Below are 25,079 nucleotides of genomic sequence, written 5' to 3'. Positions count from 1 at the left end.
CTTTATAACATAAGAATTAGGCTGACAACTATGGAACCCACAGAGCACTCTTAATATTGCAAACAGAGTACTTATTTTGCCAAAGAATAACCCAAATTGAATGTAGCTTGATCAAGCCTCTACATCTAACAATTAGTTTATTGGAAATAAATACAGAGAACAAAGGAAAGTTCAGCCAATCAGCAAAATCCAGAAAATGGGAAATTCTACTAGGTTATCAGAAAGAAAAAAATTAATCATAAGAAAAAAAAAAAAAGAAGAAGGGGGCTGGGAATATAGCTCAGTTGGTAGAGTGAGTGCTTGTCTTGCGTTCACAAGGCCCTGGGTTCAGTCCCCAGCACCACCACAAAAAAAAAAGAATGAAAGAAGAAGGGGAATCCTATATATTAAAAGAAATTTAAGGGTCTTATCAAATAAATTCAAATGTGTAGATCTTTTTTGAATCCCAATTTGAATAAGCCAACTATAAAAGCTGTTTCAAGATAATTGAGAGAAATTTGAATATTGATGAAATACTTGATGATATTAAGAAATTATCCATCATTGTTAATTCTAAGCATAATAATATTATAGTTACTTTTTTAAAGAGTTATTTTTTAGCAGCACATACAGAAGTACTTATGGAATGAAATTTCATGATAAATGGGTTGCTTTCAAAATAATTCAGAGCATGTATGTGTGTATGTGCAGGGGAAGGAGGTAGAGTGTCTAAATGAAGCCAGGTGGGCAGTGTGTTGATACATGTCGAAGCTGGATGGTGGGTATGTAGAAGTTTACATACTATTCTCTCTCCTTTTGTATATGTTTGAAATTTTCTGCCATCCAAAATTAAAATAATACAAATAACAGTCTTCCCTTCTTTCAACCCACCATCTCCAAAGACTTCATTGAAAAAAAATGACCCTCCAAGATCTCTTTATGTCCTAGGAAATTATTTTTAGGTGACTTTTTTAAATTAATTCTTTTAATTGACATGTGTGATGTTTAATGTTAATGATGGTGTCCACACCTCTGATGGTTGTCACTGGTTTTATGCCACTGAGCTGAATCCTTTTTTTCTTTTTTTTATAGAGAGAGAATTTTTTTTATATTTATTTTTCAATTTTCGGTGGACACAACATCTTTATTTTATTTTTATGTGGTGCTGAGGATTGAACCCAGTGCCCCATGCATGCCAGGCGAGCACGTTACCACTTGAGCCACATCCCCAGCCCTGAGCTGAATCCTGTCAGTGAGGTTTCCTTGAATCTTCACATCCTCAAGCAGGAAATCTATCAGCTGTTTGCAGCTTCACAGGCAGCAGTGTCTTGCCGACCTCTATTCTAAAAGGAGCCTCTCCTGTTCTACAGATGCTGCAAATGGAAACAGCAGCCATGGAGGGAAGAGCAATGCATCCAGCTCCACTCCAGCCCGCCCAGGGAACTACTCCTTGTCGCCAAGACCTAGCTACACATCTGCAGACCAAGGTACAACACCCATCTTAGGGTTTGAAATGATGCAATTAATTATGGTAGAAATGCTACAGGTTTTTGTTTTCCATTTTTTCTTTCTTTCTTTCTTTTTTTTTTTTTTTTTTTTTGTACTGGGGATTGAACCCAGGTGTGTTTTACCCCTGAGCTATATCCCCACTCCTTTTTATTTTTTTTATTTTGAGACAGAGTCTCACTATGTTGCTGAGAGTCTGGCTAAGTTGCTGAGGGTCTCACAAAGTTGCTGAGACCTGGCCTTGAACTTGCATTCCTCCTGTCTCAGCCTACTGAGCTGCTGGGATTATAGGCACGTACCACCACACAGGGTGTAGGTTTTTGAATGATAAATTGTCTGACAGCACACACTCTATTAGAGTTTTCACTTTACTTTTACTGTCATACTGCGCTTTGAAAGTTTATGATTGATGTGAACAGTAGTAATGAAATATCTTGGTGATTCTACACGGAAGAGTCTAACTGGAAAGTAAATGTTGAAACTGATGTAAAAGAAAGCATTTGAAAAAAACAAGTTTTTTTTTTTTTTTCTGACTAAAGTGTAGGCAAATCCGAGCCTGCCTTCCTCTGTCCACAAAATGATTATAACAGTACTTGACCTAAAGTTCCACATGATTGTGAAATAATCTGCACAAGATAGTAAACTGTAAAACCACATACAAATGTTAGGTATTGTTAGTGTGATGTTGGTATGAATGTGGCTTTTTCTAATTTTATCTTTACTTATAGCAGACTGACTTAGACCTTCTGAGTAAAGCAAAGTAAAGATGCTGCGTCACTTTGGCACTCTTTCTTTCTTCCACATTGCTGAGGACAAGGCCTTTTCTTTTTGTCTTCAGCTACCATGTTCACTTCCGGACCACCAAAGAAACGACACCGGGGATGGTACCCTGGATCACCTGTCCCCCAACCTGGTTTAGTTACACCTGTTCCTACAATTCGTCCTCTTTCAAGACCTGGTAAGAATTTAACAGACAATGGGTTTTAGTTTCTTTTTAATCAGCAGAGATATCTTCTACTCCTGTTCTTTCCCTGAACTCTTAAAGATAAATTTCTTTAATCAATCATATTTCAATAATTTGCAAGGATTTTGAGCATAGCTAATATTTTGTCCTCATTATGTCTACCTTCCCTACAAACATAGGTACCATCACTACTGATTTTAATTCAACTTCTGGTTTACTTTTAACCCATGGTTTTGATAAACCATTCATCACACAGGGCAAGTTGGTCAACACATACCATAGGGCACGGTCAGTAGTGGTGTTGGAGTTACCCTTCTGTGATCTGGCTCTCTTTATGTCCTATGCTTGTTACTTCTGGCCTGGATGGTTCCATCCATAGCTAGAAAATGAAAAACCAACTGGCTTGCTCTCTTACTATCCAAACATTGGATATCCATGGCCATTTGTTATCTACAATTAAACATTCAAAAACATTTGTCAACCCTGTGGTACCAAGTAGACCATTTTAGGTAGATTGATCCTAAAACAGAGGTGGGAATCCTTTAAAATTTTAAGTTCATTTAAATCAGTAGTTTTAAAGACCAAATAGAGATATCTTATATATGCAAAGAATTATGCCACCATGTTCCTGTGGTTTGCCTCTAGGTAGTACTAATGATGATTTATCCTTCTACCTTCCTTCCTTCTCTGTTCTTTTCACAATTTACACAGTGAGCAAAAATATGACTTTAATAATTGGACGGGTGGGTAGATAAAAATCCAAAACATAATCCAAAAGATTGCATGTGGAACAAAACAATTGGAAGGAAAATTCCAAAATACTAAATGTAGTTATCGCCTAATCGTATGATCATGGTTGATTTTTTTTATCCTTCCTTTTGTTTTTCTTCTAATTTTATATAATAATCATGAATTACTTTAATTTAAAAAAACTACTAAAACATTAGACTTCTAAAATTTCTATAGTAAAAGTATTTAAATTGCACTGTTTTCCTTTGTATTTCATTTAGCTTTTATGTCTAATCCTTCTTGTCAAACAACTTTTTTTTTTCCAGAACCCCTTTTATCTGCCCCAGTTCCACAGACCCCATTAACTGGAATTTTACAGCCTCGGCCCATTCCTGCAGGGGAAACGGTAATTGTTCCTGAAAACCTGCTGAGTAACTCAGGAGTGAGACCAGTAATTCTGATAGGTAAGGCGAAGGAATTCCAAGGTGCTTGTGTCCTCTGGAGTCTAGGAATGTCTCTCCATTTCATTGGGGATTTATTCATGCATTCATGAGTGTATTCATTGATCCTGCTATTGGGTTTTTTTTTCCAGTTTTTATTGGTCAGCTTCTTCATGCTCTATGACACATGTGATTACAAGCCAAGAATAAGGCAAAGCCTTCTTGCCCTCAAGGAGCAATGCGTAGTGGGGGAGCCTGACCCCTCACTAACCACTGGGGTCAGTAAACAGCCATTACAACACACTGGGATAACATTACAACACACTGGGATAAGTGAGCTGGCAGAGGTTCACAACCAAGAGCTGCAAAAGCTCAGAGGAGAGAGGGCTTGCTTCTCTCTGGAGGGGTCTGAGAAGACTACTCAGAAGTCCTGTCTAAGTTGGGTCCTGGAGGTTGCTAAGAATGGATAGGAGAGGGAGAGGACAGTACCCTCAAAGGGAGCCAAACCACAGAGAAAGGAAATAAGCTAAGCCAGACCTCATACAAGAGAACCAGGAAGCCCCACAACTATAAGTCTGAACCATAGGGAATCATCTATGAATCAGTGTCTTTTTTTTTTTTTTTTTAATGTACCAAGGATTGAACTCAGGGGCACTCAACCATGGTTTTGATAAACCATTCATCACATAGGGCAAGTTTGGTCAACACATACCCTAGGGCACGGTCAGAGGTGGTGTTGGAGTTACCCTTCTGTGATCTGGCTCTCTTTATGATCTAGGCTTGTTACTTTTGGCCTGGATGGTTCTCTATGGTGCTCTACCACTGAGCTACATCTGTATCAGTTCTTTATAAACTGTCTTAATAAAGTCTGAGCCCTTCAAGGATATCTGTAAGTGGAGGAATAGAAATGCAGGGGCTGGTCTGGGGTTGTAGCTCAGTGGTAGAGCACCTGCCTTGCACGTGTGAGGCGCTGGGTTCTATCCTCAGCACCACATAAAAATAAATAAAGATATTGTGTCCATCTACAACTAAAAGAAAGTTAAAGGAAAGAAAGAAATGCAGGGGGCCCTTAGACTCCGGAACTAATTAAATGCCTTCCATACCCACATCCAAAGTCCCCCAGCTGGGGCAAGGTTAGCCAGGCCAGGAGTCTGTCTGCTTTACCTCCAGGATAAAACAGGTGAATGTGATTACACGAATTGTTATCTGTTCTTGTGGTTGTCCTGGGTCCACCAACTTGGTTTTGCTTCAAGCCCTGACTTTTATCAGGCTACCCTATCCACTAATCCTGGATCTGCAGGCATTGAGGGAATCCCAGTTGTTTAAATTCCACATGGGTCAGGAAGTTCCTATTGAATATTAGCATAGTGCAACTAAGCCTTGGAAAGATACGGAGAGTGTGGGGCCCCTTTGGTGTCTTTCTTTAGAAAGTCTCAGAGGAATTTTCCTTTCTGCCATATCACTAGAACAGGGCATATTTTCATTTTATCTACTTCTAAGATAACTTGAAGCTGTGTACTGACATTCAGGAAGAAAACCTAACCAAAATTGCCAAGATAGCAAAGGAATAAGAATTTCTAAGTACTTGCTGTTGGCAGAATATTGCTGTTGATCAGCAAGTTTAACTTAAATTTCCCCCTCAAACCTCAGGAAGTGTAACATATGTTATTGTAGTTTCTTTGTTTATTTGGTTTTTTTAAATATTTATTTTTTAGGTGTAAATGGACATAACACAATGCCTTTATTTTTATGTGGTGCTGAGGATCGAACCTGGGTCCTGCCCACGCGAGGCGAGCGCTCTACCGCTGAGCCACAATCCCAGCCCCTGTTTATTTGTTTTCTCATCTGAAAAGAATATTGGTCAGGAACTTAATCAGAAAATATTTTTTCTCAGTTTTACAAATAGAGATGTTTTGCAAAATCATCAGTCTTCTAGGGCAGAAATATATTAACATGTCCCTTCTGTGGGAAACAGATAATGCAATTTGTGTGTTTTGCTTTGTGTTCATCTGATTTGATGTAGAAACAGAATTTGAAGCATTCAAGTGAATTTCCTAGGATGGTTGTATTTGAGTGATTTGCTTGGTAGCCGTCTCAGAGAACAGGGAATTTCATTAAGCATCTTTTCTCCTCTTTGAGGTCCTGGTTGGACCTTAGAAACAAATACTGAACCTGCTTCTGTTGGGGCAGGTTATGGCACTTTACCCTATTTCTATGGAAATGTTGGTGACATTGTTGTGAGTCCCCTGCTTGTGAATTGCTACAAGATTCCACAGTTGGAAAACAAAGATTTGGAACAATTAGGGTTGACTGGCAGCCAACTCCTGAGCGTGGAAAACATGATCCTTCTGACGATACAGTATCTTGTGCGGCTAGGTAAGTTATTTTTGATGATCATTTGTTAGTGACTGTTTTTATTCTTTATTGTATTTTAGTGTTTCCTTGCTCACATTCACCACCTCAACACACACTATCTCTTATTTTCCTTCTTTCACTTCTAACATTCTTCTTCTTCCACCCCACCCTCTATGACTTCCCCTTTCCTTTCATTGTCCTCTCCCTCCCTTTATTCCTTTGAGTCTTAAAAGAAATGAATTGCTCCACCTAGTGTCCAATCTCATGATGCTCCAGAGAGCTCCAAAGTTCTGATGTAGGCAGAACCTTCTAGGGCTGTGTTATGGCTCACTTCTCCTGAGGAATCTGGCCAGGCCACCTTTCTGAAAGTACAGCTGTCGTCTGAGATGCAAACTTAGCCATTGTCTTTAACAATTATTTTCCAGTTTTTCACTTAGCCTTTCTATGTTGCTTATGCACAGCCCCACATCCACTTTTTTCCTCCTGCTACACCCCTTTGGTGTAGTCCTATCATATTTTCCTTTTTGTAGGTAGTACTAGGGATTAAACCTAAGGTCACTTTACCAGTGAGCTGCATCCCCATCCCTTTTTTTATTTTAGAGGGGGGTATCTCTAAGTTCCTGAGATCTTGCTAAGTTGCTGAGGGTCTCACTAAGTGGTTGAGGCTGGCTTTGAACTTGCAATCTTTCTGCCTCAGCCAGGGATTTCAAACCTCTGATTTCCTTGGAAAAATGTTTGAAATGTAAAATTACATGTGAAAAATTTTATGTGCACTTTCATGAACATTTTATGTTAAAAATACTCTAGTATTAAGAAATAATAAAGTACTTGGATAAACAGTTTTTCTAGGAAAATTTTAAGTGAGCCAGAATAGTTTTTTTAAAAAAAATTTAAACTTAGTACATTAAGATTTATTTTTCTCTCAAGTAGCTGTTCTAGAATCCTTCAAAATAATTTTTTCTCCAGAGATTTTGAGAAGGCAGCAAGAATATTTTCATATATGCCCCAGATTATACATACTTTTTCTTTTCTTATATATATATATATATATATATATATATATATATATTTTTTTTTTTTTTTTTTTTTTTTTTTTTTTTTTTTTCTTCCTGCAGTGCCGGGGATGGAACCCAGGGCCTTGTGCATGCTAGGCAAGCATTCTACCACTGAGCTACAGCCCCAGCCTGCCATAGATTATAGACATTTTTAAAAATCCACACTTTGAAAAGGACAGTTTTTGATACTTTAGTAGCCCAATTTCTTAGAGGTAACAAAGAAGAGAAGCAAGATTCTTCAGAAGGAACAGGCCCTTCCACTACAGTCACTTTTAAGAAATGTTTCTGATATTTCACAATCTTGAAATCTTTTGAAGTAGATAATGAAATCAGCAAACCAGAGATTGTTGGAGGGCTCTGGGTCTGTTGGAACCTGGTATTTTCCTATTAGGGTTGTTCTGTCCAAAAAGCTGTGAGAACTGAAGCCTGGGCTACACTCACTAAATTCCTGGAGATACCAGGACTTCAAGGAAAAACATTCTAATTAGCAAGTCTGCAAAAAGTGGAGAAAAGGCTGCTGCAGACTACTGTAAAGGGCAAGGATGAAGTAGTGATGTTTGATGATTGGAAGCAAGGATTTCACTCTAAGGAGTCTCTTCCCTCATTTAAACTTGAATGAATTTTCCCTCATTCTGTAATTCCTAATGATAATTCCATCAAAACTCCACAAAAGTGAATTTGAAGATACAAAGAATATGCTGGATAATTTTATTTTTCTAGAATGCCTTTATATTTGAGAATACATTCTAATAGAACATTATGCTTTCTAATACAACATGCCACTCAATCCTGGTTTGGAAAGGGTCTTATAGACACAACTATGAACTGGGCTTCTGAGCCTTCAGGTTGTCAATGAGCCACATCAGGGAATTGGAGACAAGGCCACCTGCTTTTGAGCTGTCATATATTCTAGTGGAAGGAAGTTTTAAATGATTACCACCTTCCCTTCATTTGATATGATTAGACAGATCTAACTTCTATGAGTTGACTGCTGTGTATGTACCTAGTGACCACTACTGTGATGCCAGTTTGATAAAGCTGAATGGAGATCAGAAGTCTTGTGAACCCCCCAGGTGTTTTTTTTAAATATTTTTATTTGTAAATAGGTCCTTATTTAATTTAATTTATTTATTTATATCAGTGCTAAGGATTGAAGCCAGGGCCTCACACATGCCAGGCAAGTGCTCTACCACTGAACCACAACTCCAGCCCTCCCGGGTGTTTTTTGGTTTTTGTTGTTGTTGTTTGTTTGTTTTTTAAAAAGCAGCACCTATCATCCATCTCTCCCTAGCAAGTATTTGGATAGGACATCAGAAACAAACAATGTGAGCATCACAGTTTACTTGCTGTTTCTATGTATAGAAGAGAAACATCTACTCTCCTGTCTCTCCCTGGCTCCCAACCAATCTGGAAAAACTGTTTCTATTCTCCAATTTAAATTATGTATTTACTTTTTCTTTTTAAACTTTTTTTTTTGATGGTGGTACTTGTGAATGAGCCCAGGGTCTCACATACAATAGGTATGTGCTTTACCACTGAACTACATCCTCAGCCCCTTTTATTTTTTAATTTTGAGACAGGGTCTCACTAAAGTTGTGGAGGCTGTCTTTAAACTTGCTATCCTCTTGCCTCAGCCTCCCAAGTAGCTGGAATTACAGACATGTACCATGGCACCTGGTTTAAATTATTTATTTTTTAAAATGTATAATATTTTATTTAACTTCACTTATCTTTAAAAAAAAAATTGCTAAACCCTTTATTTTCTTATTCTCCCAGAAAAGATGGGCAGGGCCAAGAGGGCACTTAATCGTCATTATAGGAAAAAATGATTTCTGAGGGTTTCCTTCTTCCAAAACAGAAGTCTAGGCTCTTATCTCTATATTCTTTCCTAGGGGAATTTTAGCCCCAGGTTCTGAAGTTAATGCTTGGTCTCATATCACAGACACTTAGGAGTCTGTCTGCTTACAGGAGCCCATTTACAAATCTCAGATTCACACAACAAAAAAAAATGACAGAATACCAGGAGTGAATATACTGTCACTGGTTTTAATTTAAAGTAAATGTAGAAATCTTAGTTTATTTGTGTCTCTTGGAAGTCAAATGTTGAATTGCTTATTTTGTTCTAAAGATTGACTGAGTTTCTAAAGAGAATAAGTAACAAAATCCCCTGAATTCCAGGGTCTACCAGTCTGCAGGACAAGTTCAGTTTTTTCTATGGCTGTGGAAGAGGCCAACTACCATATTTAACAATCCAGAATGCAGGAGAATAGCTAGATGAGGAAAGCATTCCCTATCTGGGGAAAGTGTGAGACTGTTTAACATATAATTTTGGAATGAAAAATAATGAATTTTCCTGTGGATAGTATTGTCAAAATTAAGTAGAGAGGTAGTACATGAAAACATTTTTCTCAAAATGCCTAGGAATAAAATGAGAAATTAATGGAGCCTAAATTTGATTACAGACAAGCAGATTGGCATCTTGTCATATTGGTCATTAACAGTTTCCACAAAGCCAAGGTTAATATGTTGCAAAATATGTTATCTGCCCATCTCCCTGGGCATACAATAGAATTGACTCTCTTTCCTTGTATATTCTCTTTTGAAGATCAGACATAGAATAAAGGAGAACAGAAATTTTTTTTTTTAAATGAGGCCATCAGAGAAAGAAGTTTCACATGGGAAATAGTAGGGGCTCTATATGTGGTTCCACTGTAGGAAGAGGTGCTTACTTGCCAAGTACAGTAGGCTTAGGAGAACTGCAGAATGATGGGTGGGTGGGTGTTTCTCTCTCCGACCTGTGATTTTTATAATTCTACCTATAATTCTCTTCACTATAGGTCCTGATCAGATACCTCTCAGGGAAGAATTTGAGCAAATAATGCTGAAAGCTATGCAGGAGTTTACTCTGAGAGAGCGAGCTCTGCAGATGGGCGCTCCATGTATACCTGTGTCTCCAGGACAACTCCCCTGGCTTGCTAGATTAATTGCCAGCGTGTCTCAAGATCTGGTTCATGTGATTGTGACCCAAAACTCTTTGGCGGAGGGCATTTCAGAGACATTGAGGATTCTCAGTGAAATGAGACACTACCAGAAGCTACCAGATTATGTTGTGGCAATTTGTACATCGAAAATCAGAGGAAATGAATTTTGTGTAGTGGTGTTAGGTGAGTCATGTTTTGTCTGTTTGTTTAATGCATCATTTAATCATCCATCCATTTGAAAAATAGTCATTGGGTATTTCAGGTATTGACGTGATCAGCTGCTGGTTGATTGCTTCCACTTGGATTTTTTCCTACTAATTTTAACTTTTCCTTTTCTCCTCAGAGCAAGTGCTGTCGCCCTCAACTTGGCCAGTGCCCCTGTCAGCTGCTCCTGTGGGAGCCTTCTGTCAAAGCTCACCCTAGTAACAGATACCCTTGTCTCATGTAACTTCTGTCCTTAAAAGGTTTTAGAAATGTTACCACACTAGCATGTGATAAAGCCAGTGCCACAGGTGGTCAATGCCAGTTAGTTAAATTTGCCAGAAACTTAGCTCATGCATTCCCTTCTTCCCTGAATAGTCTATTTTGTAACATCAACTCGAAAGATGTTCAGAAAGTTAGTACATTACAAAATGTACAGTCTTTTCCCCCCACCCCCTGCCCCTCTGTGCTGATTTTTAAATCAGGCACTACCCTGTGTAGCCATTTGGACTAAACTTTGCCTTTCTGTACTGAATGGCTCTCACCTCTTCCGACCACAGTGGCTAAGTGCCCTCACTTTGGCAAAACCTGTCGGCCTGCCTATCTTCTGTGTTATATGTATTTTTTGAAAGCTTCACCGGGCAGCGTGATATATTCATTTTTTTTTCATTTTCATTTGCAAGAATAATGGAAGTTTATATTTTAAGACAAATGTTTATTACAACTATGCAAACACACAGTTTTATAAGGTTTCTCCATATTCTTCCCTATTCTTTAAATGCATGTATATGTACATTTTCACAGTGATAAACATAAAGTACATCATTTTATCCCAACAGCACTTTGTGTCATATTATAAACATTTCTGAGGCTATCTGTAGTCCTCGGAGTGACATTTCAAATGCTGCTTAATTGTCCACATCTTTTTACATACCGTGATTTTCTTATCCCAAGTCTCTATAGTTATCGATTTAGTTGTTTCCCATTGTGGCTATTTTAAGTAATGTTCCAGTGATCATCATTTGTCCCATTGATGAGTCATCTCTTGTCCTCTGTTCTTCAGGTCAGCATCAGTCCCGGGCTCTGGCAGAGAGCATGCTCACCACAAGTGAGTTTTTGAAAGAAATTAGTTATGAGCTCATCACAGGAAAGGTCAGTTTCCTGGCATCACATTTCAAAACCACGTCATTAGGTGAGTGGTGGTAAGATTTGGCCATGCTGCCAGCCCCTTGCTGTGTGATTGGATTTAAATCTTAGCCTGTCGAGATGAGGATGGAGCTTAAGCTTGCCAGCTGATCTTTCATTTGGAATGGTTTATCCTCAGTATTTTGTGACTAACACCACAGGAAGCAGCATGGGGTCCAGAGAAAGGACAGTCAGTACTAAAATCAAAGCCTCAGCTCAGCCATGACTTTGTTGAGTGACCTTGGGCAAGTCTCTCTCTCCCTGGATCTCAAGTTTTCTGATATGTCATGTGGAGACAGAATAATCCCATTCTTCCTGCTTTTGAATATTATGGGAGTCAAGAGAGATACAACCTAAGAAAGCATGTCAGTTGTAAGCAGGACACCCACAAGGTAAATACCAAGGAGGGCAGCTCTTGCTGTAAAGACTCCATGGAGAGATGGCCAAGTATAAACTCTGACACAAATTGCTGGCTGACCCACAAATCTTAATGACCCAATTTGGGAGACAGATAAAAAACCATACAAGCCTTTCACTTCTTGTAACCTTCTTATCTCCACTTTATTTTGACATAGGTGATGACCTGGACAAGCTGCTAGAAAAAATGCAACAAAGAAGAGGAGACAGTGTGGTCACCCCTTTCAATGGGGATCTTAATGAATGTGTGTCGCCTCAGGAGGCTGCTGCTATGATTCCCACGCAAAATCTGGGTAATGTCACTTCAGGCTGAGGAGGGAGTCGGTCCTTGGGACAGACATTACCAAAGCTAAGTCACTCAGGGTTTTGAGGCTTTCTCAAATCTCATCAACCATGAAAGGGCTTTTTCCTCATTGTCTACATGGTAAATCAGGTTCAAATTAAAAATGCCTTACCCTGGTGTGGCCTGGATCAAAGGCCTTGTTCTTAGTAAAACTTTCTTAAAATTAAAACCAAATACTTTATCCCCAAATAGTCTCTTTTTCCTTGGAAGATTCACCGGATCCTCAGTGTTTTCACCAGCTGTGCCCAGGGAGTTGTACTTGCTGAGGGCTTCAAAGAACGGCTTGAAAGAAACTAGAGTGCAGGTTGTGCAGGGCCCCTGGCTCCTGCTCCTTCACTTCTCCTCTAACTTGTAAAACCCGCATTATCTCAGAGAGAGGGAGACCTTCCTGGAAGGCAGCAGCAATACCAGCACCGTCAGCTGCCTTGCCAGTGGGGCCCAAGGGGGCACTGAGGGTCTGGGACAAGGCCGTGGGTCATTAGATTGAATTCCTTCAGGTTAAATTCCTTCCCCCAATTCACTGATTGACAGGGACAACATAGAAAAAGACAGGAAAAAGAACTAGAGGAAGAATGAAAGGAAACAGACCCTCATCAGATGCTGTTGACAGGGAGTTGGCCTCCCCTGGGTTTCTGTGTGAGGACTGCCTCAGGCAGTAAAAGCAGCCTGGCTTGGCATCAGCTCAGTCCAAAAGACAAGTACAAATACAGACCATGAAGTGTTTTTGAGTCCTGGATGGTATTTGGTAAGAAAGCAGCTATCCAGATGATCCAAAATGTGTTTACATGAACTGTTTTGAATGGTTAACAAAAAGTTAACAAGTTTAGAATTTTAAAATTCTCAGGTTGTTTACAGATCCCCAAGTGCATATCCTCAGTTCCCCGTTTAGGAAATGTTGTTTCACAGTAATCAAGCAAACTGCAAGCTTTGCTAATTCTATAAATTTGTGTGTATGTTAGTTCCTGCCCATCCCACGTGGGAAATGAACAAAGGAAGTTTTAGCCTGACCATATTGAAGGACAGGTCTGTAGAAGACAGTACCTGTTTTGACTGGTAGTCTTTGTGGGTAAAAAAAAAATTTTTTTTTTTTTTTTTTTTTTTTTGGTGCTGGGGATTGAACCCAGGGCCTTGTGCATGGTAGGCAATGTATTATCACGGAGCTACATCCACAACCCTACTATTAAAATTCGCAGCTTTGAACTTTGCCAGTGGGTTCTTTCTGTATCAATCTCCACTTGCAATTGTAGGTAGGGTATTGTGTCTACTGTCTGCCTCAGCTACATTGCAATTTGCTATTAGAAAACATTAATTAGCACAAGTTAATTAGGGCCTTATGATTGTGTTCCAAGGGCCTACATGTGTTCCTGAGAAAAAGCAGCCTTTAAACAGAACTTGGCAACGAGTTGTGGTGGCGCACGCCTGTAATCCCAGTGACTTGGGAGGCTGAGGCAGAATTGCAAATTCAAGGCCAGCCTCAGCAACTTATGGAGATTCTCTCTCAAGATTAAAAATTAAAGGAAAAAAAGGGGGATCCTAGGGATGTGGCTTAGCGGTAAAGCACCCTGGGTTTAATCCCCAGGACAAAAAAAAAAAAAAAAAAAATTGGCAGTTGCCTGCTCAGCTGTTTCACTGATGAAGCTTATTTCTTTTAGAATGTGTGTGTGTGTGCGCGTTCGCATGTGTGCATATGAGAGATTACTTGCTGGATTATAATTGGCAATAAAAAGCTACTGACATGCATAGAGTATCTGGACAATGTTTTGTAATACATCACCTGTTTAGAGGCCAGCTGGCTGTCATGTGTCAGGTCTCTTCAGATAGTACTGGTGTCAGTGCTGGCGTTGACTACACCACCTAGGTCTGCCAGGTCACAAGAACTGGCAAAGTTAAGTCTAGTGGGAAGCAAGGTCAGGGTCATGTCTGCATGACCGAAGTTGTCTGGTCACCAGGAGGGGAATTTCAGAATGTGTTGCAACTGACTTGCTAAAGAGGTAATGTTTACCGTGGTGCCATTCAGAAAAGCACAAAGGAACTCAGCATTATCATAGTTACAGCATCACCTCCTTCCCGGAGCTGGACTTGGGTACTGGCCTGCGCTCAGATTCCTAAAAACACTGGAAACTCTCTCCTTTCTCCAAATGAATCCTGGCTCCAGCTGGGACAGTGCAGTCTATCTCCACCATCTCTGAGCCAGGGGAAAGGATACTGAAGTAGGCATTTGCAAGACAGTGCATCAATTTTAAAATAATACATTTGCAAAACTCCTACATCCAACTCCTGAGCACACCTCTCAGCCAGCTTTTCAGAGAAAATAGGCAAATCTGTTAAAACTCATAGTGAATGAGAAAAGCAAGTGCGAAATCTGGGCAGTAGAACATGTGTGTTTTGTCCGCTTATGGTTCATAGTGGCTATCACAGAAGTAAATTAATCTTGTTCTTATAACTTTTTTTAATTTTAGATTTAGATAATGAAACCTTCCAAATTTATCAACCACAGCTTACGGTTGCCAGAAAACTCTTATCCCAGGTGTGTGCTATTGCAGACAGTGGCAGCCAGAGCCTGGACCTCGGCCACTTCAGCAAAGTAGACTTCATCATCATCGTCCCAAGATCAGAGGTTCTAGTCCAGCAAACTCTTCAACGGGTTCGACAATCAGGTAAGCGTGAACTCTCGGAGAGGATTCTTTCTAGGTCCAGCCTGGGATTTCCCTTGACCTCTGTCTTTTGTTTAATCCAGTTGTTTAGAGGACACTTACAATGTTTTTCAGTAATAAAAACCATAAAAGCACATTAAGTGTTACTTTGAGTTTATCTCCAAGTTTTCCCTCAAAGTACTCTGACCTTTTTCCTATTTCCTTTCATGGTCAAGGGCAAATGGATGGGCATGCTTCCCAGATACTGTTAAATCTATGATGTCATCCGTGGGACTGGAAATCTGGTCATTCATTTATGAAGAGAAATTTATGAAGGCAAGGACAGCCCTGTGGGGATGGTGGGGTTGGTGCCATCTGAGCTCCTCCTCTGCCCCCACAGGTCAGGTTCTCATGGGCAGATTCACGGACAGTTTACATATTGCCAGCACATTTTCAGCATACAAAACCAGAGCACCTTCCTCCGTGTATCAAAGAGAAGTCTCATTATTAAAAGTACAAAGTTAGGAGCTGGGGTTGTGGCTCAGCAGTAGAGTGCTTGCCTAACTTGTGTGAAGCCCTGGGTTTGATCCTCAGCACCACATATAAATAAATAAAATAAAGGTATTGTGTCCACCTACAACTAAAAAAAAAAAAAAAAAAAAAATTAAAGTACAAAATAGGAAGCAAAATTTTTACAAGATTGTGGCAAGAAATATCCCCTTTAAAAATAAAATTTGCTTAGAGTTGCAGGAAAACCATAGGAGTTGAGAAAATTTGGACAGCTGAAAAATGCTAGCCTGTGTAAATTGGGTGTGAAAAGGAAATTATAAATGTCAAGTTGCTTCTGATTACCCTAACCGGAGACACACACACACACACACACACACACACACACACACACACACACATAGATTTTAGTTGGAGGATGAATCTTTTGTCCACATTAAAGAATTTTTATTTTCAATATATTTGAAAATAGAATGCAGAAAAATTCAGAAGTGCTTAAAATTTGGCTTGTATGTTGCACACCTATTATAATGTATCTCTCAGACTTTATCTTATATACAAATCACAACAGGGGATCTTGTTAAAATGGAAATTCCCCTTGGGAAGGTCCAGATTCTACATTTCTAACAAGGTCCCAAGGGGTGCCAGTGTTGCTGGTCAGAGGACCACACTTTGAGCAGTGTGGCTATATAAGAAATCTTCCCTTGTTAGTTCTAGAGGCTCAAGAAGCTGAAAATGGGTTTTCCCCCTCTCTTGAACCTTTCTTGGTGGTCGTGACTGACACATGGAGAGTCTTGCCAACAACTTCTGGGGGCCCAGAAGCAATCTTTCTTTTAGTGTCTAAATTTCTGAATGCCAAGTTACAAAATGACCGAAGGTGATTAAGCAAGAGAAGGTCAAATGCCTTCTCCTCTCCAGAAACAAGAGTGGATGCTACGCTTTCTCAGCTACTGGCCATTTTTGCATTTTCTTTATGCCAACATCCTCCATTGTGGGAAATGAATGGGCTTCCATGACACCAACCAGCAGCCAGACCTTTCATTTCTTCTGGGGTTTCTGCTTCCATACATGGAGGCAGTGCCTTCTCTTTCAGCTGTTTTACTCACACCCATTGGCATTCGCTGCCTTCCTGTTTGTGATCTGATATCCCAAGTCATATCTGAACAAACACATCATAGCACCTGTTCAGAGTGACAAAATCATCTGCAGAGCTTTTTCCTGAAATAACCTCTCGGTGACCTGCACTTTCACCTTTCCTAATAAATGCAAGTCCCTAAATAAAGCCTTGTATTTCTGATAGATGGAACAGTTGTGTAGGTCTTTCCTTTTCCCTTCTCAGTGCTCTCAGATTTTTCTAAAATAGGCATATTAAGATTGTTACCCCAACCATACCCGAGTCCCTAACCCACACTTTGGTGAGCAAAATAAAATTACTGTTTTTTGGGGGGGAACAAAAAAAAGATGTTATCCTTTAGAAAGTTACCAGAATATAACCACTTACATAAGCTGGGACTCTGAAATTTCAGGCAAAACGTATTTTAAAAATTATTCACATCTAACTTTGGTATACATGCTAAAATTTTTGCACAAAAATAGTCATTTCTATTTATCTTTAAAATTGCTTTATTCATTTTATTATAGAAAAATAATTATGGTTTTATGCCGCAGTCTGGCTGGGCACAAAATCACAAGCCACTCAAACAGGAACAAACTTTATTTTTAAACTCCTGCCAATGCCCTGTATGCTCCCGGGGGGAAAAATGACCCACACATGTAGCGTTCTCCCGGACCCCACAACAGGAAATCCCTCCTCCGGAATTCCCTCCTACCGCACTTCCCCAACCAACAGGAACTCTCCAGCAGGCCCAGGTGGACAGCAGGGGTCTAATATCCATTTGAATGCAGATCTTAACATAATCATATCATCTCAATGGCTTGTTGGTGTCACCTTTCAACCAAAAATGCCATGCATCATTACTACTTGGCTATGGCTCTTAGCAGTTTTATTTTGAAAAATAAAGGAAATAACAGAAAAATTTAAACACTTGTGGGTGAGGGAAGAGCTCAGTGATGGAGTGTGTGACTAAAACTCTCAAGACCTGAGTTCAATCCCCAACAGGAAAAATAAAATAAGCATTTGTAATTCCACCATTCAAGGATAACCACTATAAATATTTTATTGTTAACAAATGACTTAATACGTCCTTTGATGCCTGTCTTCCCTGCCTGTATCTTTTTGTGACATCACAGTGTGCATATTTTTTCATGATATGAAAAGCTTTTGTAAGCAACATTCTTAAAAAAAATACATAGTGTTTCATGTTTTTAAACTACACCAAAATTTATTTGTATTGATAATTAAGTACTTTCTTGGAACATGTACCAATTGACAGAAGAGAAAGACCCAAACACATGTTAAGATTTGCAGGTAAATAGGTGGAGACAGAGAAGATAATGCTAAGTGAAGTTAGCCAATCCCCAAAAAACAAATGCCAAATGTTTTCTTTGATATGAGGAGACTGATTCAGGGTGGGATAGGGAGAAGAAGCATGGGAGGAATAGACTCTAGATAGGGCAGAGGGGTGGGAGGGGAACGGAGAGGGCATGGGGTTATTAATGATGGTGGAATGTGATGATCATTACTATCCAAAGTACAGGTATGAAGACACGAATTGGTGTGAATATACTTTGTATACAACCAGAGATATGAAAAATTGTGCTCTATATGTGTAATAAGAATTATAATGCATTCTACTGTCTTATATTTTAAAAAGGATGTAAAGAGAAATTGTTCATTAAAACATTTCTTAAATATCATAGCTCTTGAAACAGAAAGACTTCCCAATAAATCAACTGACTCAGTTTCAATTTTATCATGTCAAATGAGGAGAGCTTAGTTGGTCTGAGGTCACAGAGGGCAGTCCCTTGTGAGCAAGGACCATTTTTTTCACTGTTGGATGCCTCGTGCCTGAGTTAGGGTCTCTCTTGGGCCTGACACCATCAGGTGCTCTGCTAATGTTTGAATGGAAGTCTAGGAGGAAAAAAGGAATGGACAGAGGGGGTTCCATTTGCCTCCTTCCCTAAAGAAGGCAGCCAGCCTGCTAGGAAAAGCACGAGGCAGGGAAGAGCTGCCAGGTCATGTAGAAAGGGCACATCCTTGGCAGCCCATGTGTGGCTCAAAGTAAAAAGATGAAAATAGAAACCATCACGTTGTTGCAGACCCAGCACTAAAGTGAAACATTTGATACCTCAACTCGCATTCTAATTAAGAAAGGAAGGAGAGAAGGGAGGGAGCATGGGAAGGGAAAAGAAAATGTTATGGAAGGAATTCCAAGGTGAAAAGGCAATAGGATAAACATTTTTAAGCTTGCTCAAAGTAGGCTTGTATATGCTGGGGTGAGCAATGGAGAAGGATTATTTAATACAGACTACAGGAAATGCTTTTGTTTCAGGGTCTTTTTTTTTTTTAATCTGCATTTATAGCATAATTCTTCTCATTCAGGGAGATTCGACATCCCATCAGAACTCTAGGATACTGATGCAATCAAAATGTAAGCCATTTTCTGTTCACGATGGGGAGATGAATACAGGAAATATCAGTGACTATATTCTAGACCTCCCTGCTTTCAAATGGTGCAGGTGGGAGCATTCAGCAAATGGGAGCAGGTCTGGCAGTATCTAGCTGGGGGCTGGGTGGAGGGGTGTCATTTATTGTACTCAGGAAAACAGAATGAATTTGGTGCTTCAACACACGTACATGAATATAAAAGAGCCAGAGAGATATGTTTTGTCTGCTGATATACAGGTAGATTACTCTGTCCAAATGGACATAAGAGAGTTTTAAGAAGTGGCAGTGATTAGGAGGGGAAGTGAAGAGGCAGAGGAAGGCATTCTTACTTTCTAAAATATATTTTCTTGGTCTCATCAATCTTATATTCTTTTGTTGATCACCTAAAATTTCATCAGAAAAAAAAAAAGATAGTATTTATTGGGCAGTGATAAAGACTCAGGGAACAAGAATCAAAGAGGGAAAATTCTCGGGATGCCTCACTGTACAGGATAGAAAAGAAACACCAGAGGTTCCTCCATGCAAACATAACTGAACCGTATTTGCTCGTGCACAGGTGGACCACCTGGCAGTTTCCTAGGGCTTGGACCTGCAATTCCTCATTCTCAAACACCGTACCCCCTTGTTGTGTGCTAGACCCTGCTGGATGCTGAAGTCATCTATTCACATGTTCCCAGTTCCAGACCACAGATTCCTTTGCTATACTCAAGGTGTTGGACTCTTTGCAGGGGAAGGAGGGATTCAACCTTTCCAATTTTTGCCAAAATTAATTCTTTTTTGGCTCTTTAGTTGGATCTCTCTCCCATTCTCCACCCTAGCTATAGCAGGCTCCATTTCACCCACTCAGACCTCTCACCTCATCCTCTCTCTTAACAAATGCCAATGCTGCCTCTTTCCCCGTCCCCTACCCAAAGAAAAGAACCCCAGAAACTTCTGGTAATCACGTCTTGCCTTCAAATCTAGAAACCTGTTTACACATCCCTCTCTTTCCCTTTCCTCCTAATCAATGGGAGGACTGCCCTCCTGTCTTTAAGTCTGGCTCTCCTACCTCACGCTACATACTGCTGTTTCCTCTTCTCAGGTACCTTGAGCTGTTGATTTTCTCTTCTCCCAGTGCCATCTTCAAATGCCATCTTCAAATTCTCTCAAGGACTCATTCCATCAATTTTAAACTGCTCACTCTCAAAGACAAAATAAGCCTTTGTTGATTCTCCAAAGCCCTGCAACTCCCTCCTCTAGCCACCTGCCAGACTGGAAGAGTTGTGCAGGGTCACCTCTACGTCCTCACCTCCACTATGCACAGCACCCTGCAGACCGGCCCTCTCACCAGTGTGACCAATGCCTTTTAAGTCTGAATCTGAACTTTTGGCAGCACATGACCACCATTCCTTTCTTTAAATGCTGCAGGTCCTTTGACTTCTAGAAACTTCCCACTTTTCTTCCACACTCCTGCATTGCTACTCAAAATCCCCTAAGATTCTCAGCCGTGACACGCAACACTCTAGGTTGTAGTTGTATGTTTATGAATGAATGATCTTTCTCTTCAGTCAGAAAGTGAATATTCAGGCAACATGTCTATCTATCTGGGCAATGACCCAGCAGACATTCATAAATATTTGCTGAGCTGAATTTTTTGTAACATTTTGTGAGTTGAATGTTAAATTAAAATATATTTTGAAATATATTTTTATTCCCTTTCAAGGTCCCTGGTTTGTAGAAAAATTACTGCTTCTTTAATGTTTTAGAGGGATGGCCTTAAAGGAAATGATATTGTTTTTTTCTCTAATTCCATAAAGAAGATACAATTTAATGCTCAAGTGTTCTGTAAACACATTTGGATTCTATAGCTTCTCAGTAAAGAAAAGGTGAGGCGGGTGCAAATAGCTGCAATCTAAACGGGGATAGGAGTAATAATTTAGATTTGATAGTCCTCAGGCAAAAACAAATTTTTTTCATTCAAAGCATGTTTCAGAAATCAGCTTTGGTCAAGAGTGCAGACCTTCAGTGTGTAGGCATTATGTGTGTCTATCAGTATGCAGGATTTTGGAGTTCTATACAGTGTGTAAGTCTAGAATGTTGTTCTTGTACAGGTCGAGTGCTTCTTCTCTCAGATACCCTAATCAGTAGAATGCCAGGTTTTGGGTGGTTGTTGTTTGTTTTATTGTTGTTGTTTGTTTGTGATACTGGGGATTGAACCCAGAGGCGTTCTACCACTGAGCTACATCCCTAGCCCTTTTTATTTTTTTATTTTGAGACAGAGTCTTATAAGTTGTTGAGAGTGGCCTGAAATGTGCAATCATCCTGCCTCAACCTCCCAAGTCGCTGAGATTACAAGGTGTCTGCCACTGCACGCTGCTTCTTATTAGTTTTTCTAGATTTCAGACTGTATTAACTCCTTCTAGTGATGAGTTCTGGCTGCTGGTCAGACAGATCTCCCACTTTCATGGCCTATGGCACTGGGGCTCACAAGTCACGGGACACGTGTTCTAAGTTTTATTCCCCTTCAAGGTCCCTGGCTTGTAGAAAAATTGCTGCTTCTTTAATGTTTTAGAGGGATGGCCTTAAAGGAAATGATATTGTTTTTTTCTCTAATTCCATAAAGAAGATACAGTTTAATGCTCAAGTGTTCTGTAAACACATTTGGATTCTATAGCTTCTCAGTAAAGAAAAGGTGAGGCGGGGGCAAATATCTTCAATATAGCTGATTGGAGTCCTTGTTAGGGATTAGAGATGGACATTTATTTCTGCAGGGATGCCCATGACTGGGACCCCACCTTTTGGAAGCTCCCTGAGGGTGAGATTAATAACCTTTAGGGAACAGTGATTCCTAACTGCTGCCATTATAGGACTCAATGAGTTGCATATCGTCATAAAAGAGGACTCAGTGATACCTCCTAAGTTCCCAACCATGTCAATAGTAGGATTTAGGATTTAGGAAGACTTGGCTGAGCCTCTTGGTACCACCACTGGTATCCTGGGTGGGAACTGCTGGAATCTATTTTTTATTGTGTAGTTGGAAAATGTGACAGATTTTTTCATGCTTTATTGGAAAATAAACTTCTATTTAATCCTATAGAACTGTGATAAGCAAATTAAATAAGTAAGAAAACAGAACAAAAGTGATCTTTATCAGACTGGCCATTTCTCAGCACTTCTGACCATTTTCAGATTCTCTGTGTCTATTTTTATTTTTTTGCCTTGAGGTCCTGGGGATCTAACTTGTGCACACTAGGCAAGCTGTCTACCACTCAGCTACATTCCCAGCTCTTTGTGCTTATTTTTTTCCATATTTTTTATTGGTGCATTATAATTATACAGAATGCTAGAATTCATTGTTAAGTATATGTACACGTACATGATACAACAGTGTAATCTGGCCAATTCCCAAGAATTTCCCCTTCCTTCTTTCCTCCCTCCCCCAGTTCTTTCCTCCACTGATCTCCCTTCAATTTTCAAGAACTCCCACCTCCCACCTTTCTTTTTCTTCTCTAGCTTCCACATATGAGAGAAAAACAGACTCTTGACTTTCGGAGTTCAGATAATTTTGCTTAACATAATGTTGTCAAGTTCTATCCACTGTGCTTATTTTTGGAAAACAAAACATGAAGGCTAACCCAGAAACTAATGGAAAAAGTTGTATCTATCTGGGGTAGAAGTGACAGGAAAAGAATGAGTATAACTTCATTTATAATTTTGACTTTTCATCCTTAAAATGATTTACTTATTTAAAAATTAAATAATTAAAATGATGGGGGTAAAGCAGACTTAAAATTGAATACAAACAGAAACATGTGAATCTAACTGCATATTACAATGATAACATTGCCTCATAGCAAAATAATTAATTCAGGGAACTTTTGAACACAGTTCTCTTACTGTACATTATCAATGTGTTATATCCTAAGCACAAATAAATGCAGATAATTAGTATGTTAGTGGTTTGGGAGTGATAGAGTGATAGTGACCATTTTAAACTATTTTATGTATGTCATAGGAGACAGCAAATTTAATGCTGTTGAAAATTAAGGTTCTCACATGGAAGAAGGGAGCCTCAAATATAGAATGGGGAAAAGTAAGGAATGTTTTCCTTTTTTAATATCCTTAGTTGTAGATGGACACAGTACCTTTATTTTATTTACATATTTTTATGTGGTGCTGAGGAATAAACCCAGAGCCTCGCACATGCTAGGCAAGTGCTCTACCACTGAGCTACAACCTCTGTCCCGGGAATGTTTCTTGTAGATTTAAATTGGAGATGTAAGTGTGAACTCATAATTTGAAGAAGACTTCATATATTTTTTGTCTCTGTCCAGCAAAAGAGCTTACAAACAGTGACATCCCAGCATCGATGAGCACATCCATATTTTAGCTTCTAATACCATTCCCCACTGTCCCAGCTCTAAGATGGAGACAAGTCTGGGACATTTTGTTATATCAGAAAGTGAGAACATACTCAGAATTGTTGGGGACAGGTTAAAAGGACAAAGAAACCTGCTTGAAGGGTATTTTACTCTACAAATTTACAGATTTTGAGCATCAAAAGAAACATTGGCAGTGGATTGTAACCTATTGAAATTGTTTTAAAAACCTGTGAGCCTAAAGTAATGCTGAGAAATAAAAGGGGCAGAAGTGAGGGGAAACCCTGCTTTACAAAAGAGTGCCAGTTGATAAATGTAGAGGAGAAAAGCCCTATTTTTAAAAAATATTTTATGTATATTTTTTCGTTGTAGATGAACACAGTATATTTATTTATTTTTATGTGGTGCTGAGGATCAAACAGCGCCTCACGTATGTGAGAGCCCAGTGCTTTACCACTGAGCTACAGCTCAGCCTCAGAAAAGCCCTATTTTTTACTGCCAATGTAATTATTGGTCCCTATAAGGATCATCAATGGATACTAACACCACTGGATAAAATGTTACTGGAGAACAAATATCCGCAGTCTCCCAAGTATCATTCCATGGGTTAAAAATGACAAAGAAGAACAGGGCTGGGGTTGTGGCTCAGTGGTAGAACGCTTGCCTCGCATGCGTGAGGCACTGGGTTCAGTCCCCAGTATCACATAAAAATAAAAACAAATAAAATAAAAGTATTGTGTCCATTTACAACTCAAAAGAAGAAAAAAATTACAATTAAGGACTGGAGGCACACACACACACACACACACACACACACACCCCAAAACAAAAAGGAAAAGTATCTACAATGGAGAGATTTGGCAGGAGACAGTACCCCAACCAAGTAATCAAACTTTGGCATCTCCAGTTATGGACCAAATTGACCTTATGGACCAAATTGACCTTAGGTGCAAAGGGAAGGACATGATGTCACCAATGGGGTGTAATTGCTCAAAGTGTTTAACTCATGTCTAATCACGGGCAGTTGCCAGACAATCCAGATGGTGTGGCATTTTGCAAAGCAGACTAGGCTTAAAAAACAGCAGTGTTGTGAAATGCCGGAAAGAAAAAGGAAAGGGAATTTGTTGGGCTGTTTTAACTATAAAGAATAAAGGGATTGTGCAACTGAAGTGATTCTGCAATCTGTATATGGGGTAAAAATGGGAGTTCATATCCCACTTGAATCAAAGTGTGAAATATGATATATCAAGAACTATGTAATGTTTTGAACAACCTACAATAAAAATTAATTAAAAAAAAAAAGAAAAAAGAAAACCTGATTAAAAAGTGAAAACTCATCTTAAAAAAAAAAAAAAAGAAAGAAACAAACCCAATTACTTGGTATGTCGTATCAAATTTCACCAACTCAGTACATAATGTTTTCTAGGCTTTTCGCAAATTCCAACTTTCTAGAAATGTGTCTGGAATGCTTAAATATATCCTTACTTCAACAAGGTCTTGTCTAGATTCATAAATAAATCATGAATGCCCCCCATGGAAAAAAAAAAAAAGAATAAAGGGACATGACAACCAAGTATAAGGCTTAACCCTTTTTATTATTATTTATTTTTTAATTAAAAAATTGTATATTTTTATGGTGCACAACAATATCCTTAAATAGGTATATATGGTGGAAGAGCTAAATCAACTAATTAAGATACCTATTACTTCACATGTTTTTTGTGGTAAGAACTTCAAAAAATTTATTCTCCCAGTAATTTTCATGTATATATTATATTGTGAGACTCTGATCATCATGTTATACAATAGACTTCCCGAATTTATTTTTATCACACCGAAATATTGTGTTCTTTAATCC

The 25,079-nt window shown here is 39.2% G+C and overlaps 1 protein-coding gene across 1 annotated transcript in view; it reads left to right on the top strand.

Annotated features, from left to right (window-relative positions):
* Greb1l (GREB1 like retinoic acid receptor coactivator) overlaps positions 1 to 25,079 on the top strand; it is a 250,854-nt gene that overhangs the window by 179,518 nt on the left and 46,257 nt on the right. Inside the window, exons 10-17 of the mRNA XM_076837400.2 lie at positions 1,350 to 1,466; positions 2,324 to 2,443; positions 3,505 to 3,642; positions 5,809 to 5,994; positions 9,866 to 10,192; positions 11,274 to 11,402; positions 11,971 to 12,105; positions 14,615 to 14,812. Coding sequence (XP_076693515.2) covers positions 1,350 to 1,466; positions 2,324 to 2,443; positions 3,505 to 3,642; positions 5,809 to 5,994; positions 9,866 to 10,192; positions 11,274 to 11,402; positions 11,971 to 12,105; positions 14,615 to 14,812 — 1,350 coding nt within the window. The remainder of the gene's footprint in view (positions 1 to 1,349; positions 1,467 to 2,323; positions 2,444 to 3,504; positions 3,643 to 5,808; positions 5,995 to 9,865; positions 10,193 to 11,273; positions 11,403 to 11,970; positions 12,106 to 14,614; positions 14,813 to 25,079) is intronic.

This window comes from Callospermophilus lateralis, chromosome 17 (genome assembly GCF_048772815.1).
Source record: "Callospermophilus lateralis isolate mCalLat2 chromosome 17, mCalLat2.hap1, whole genome shotgun sequence".
Lineage (NCBI taxonomy): Eukaryota > Metazoa > Chordata > Mammalia > Rodentia > Sciuridae > Callospermophilus > Callospermophilus lateralis.
The sequence above is the reverse complement of the archived record's forward strand: the minus strand, read 5'-3'. Positions and strand labels throughout refer to the sequence as shown.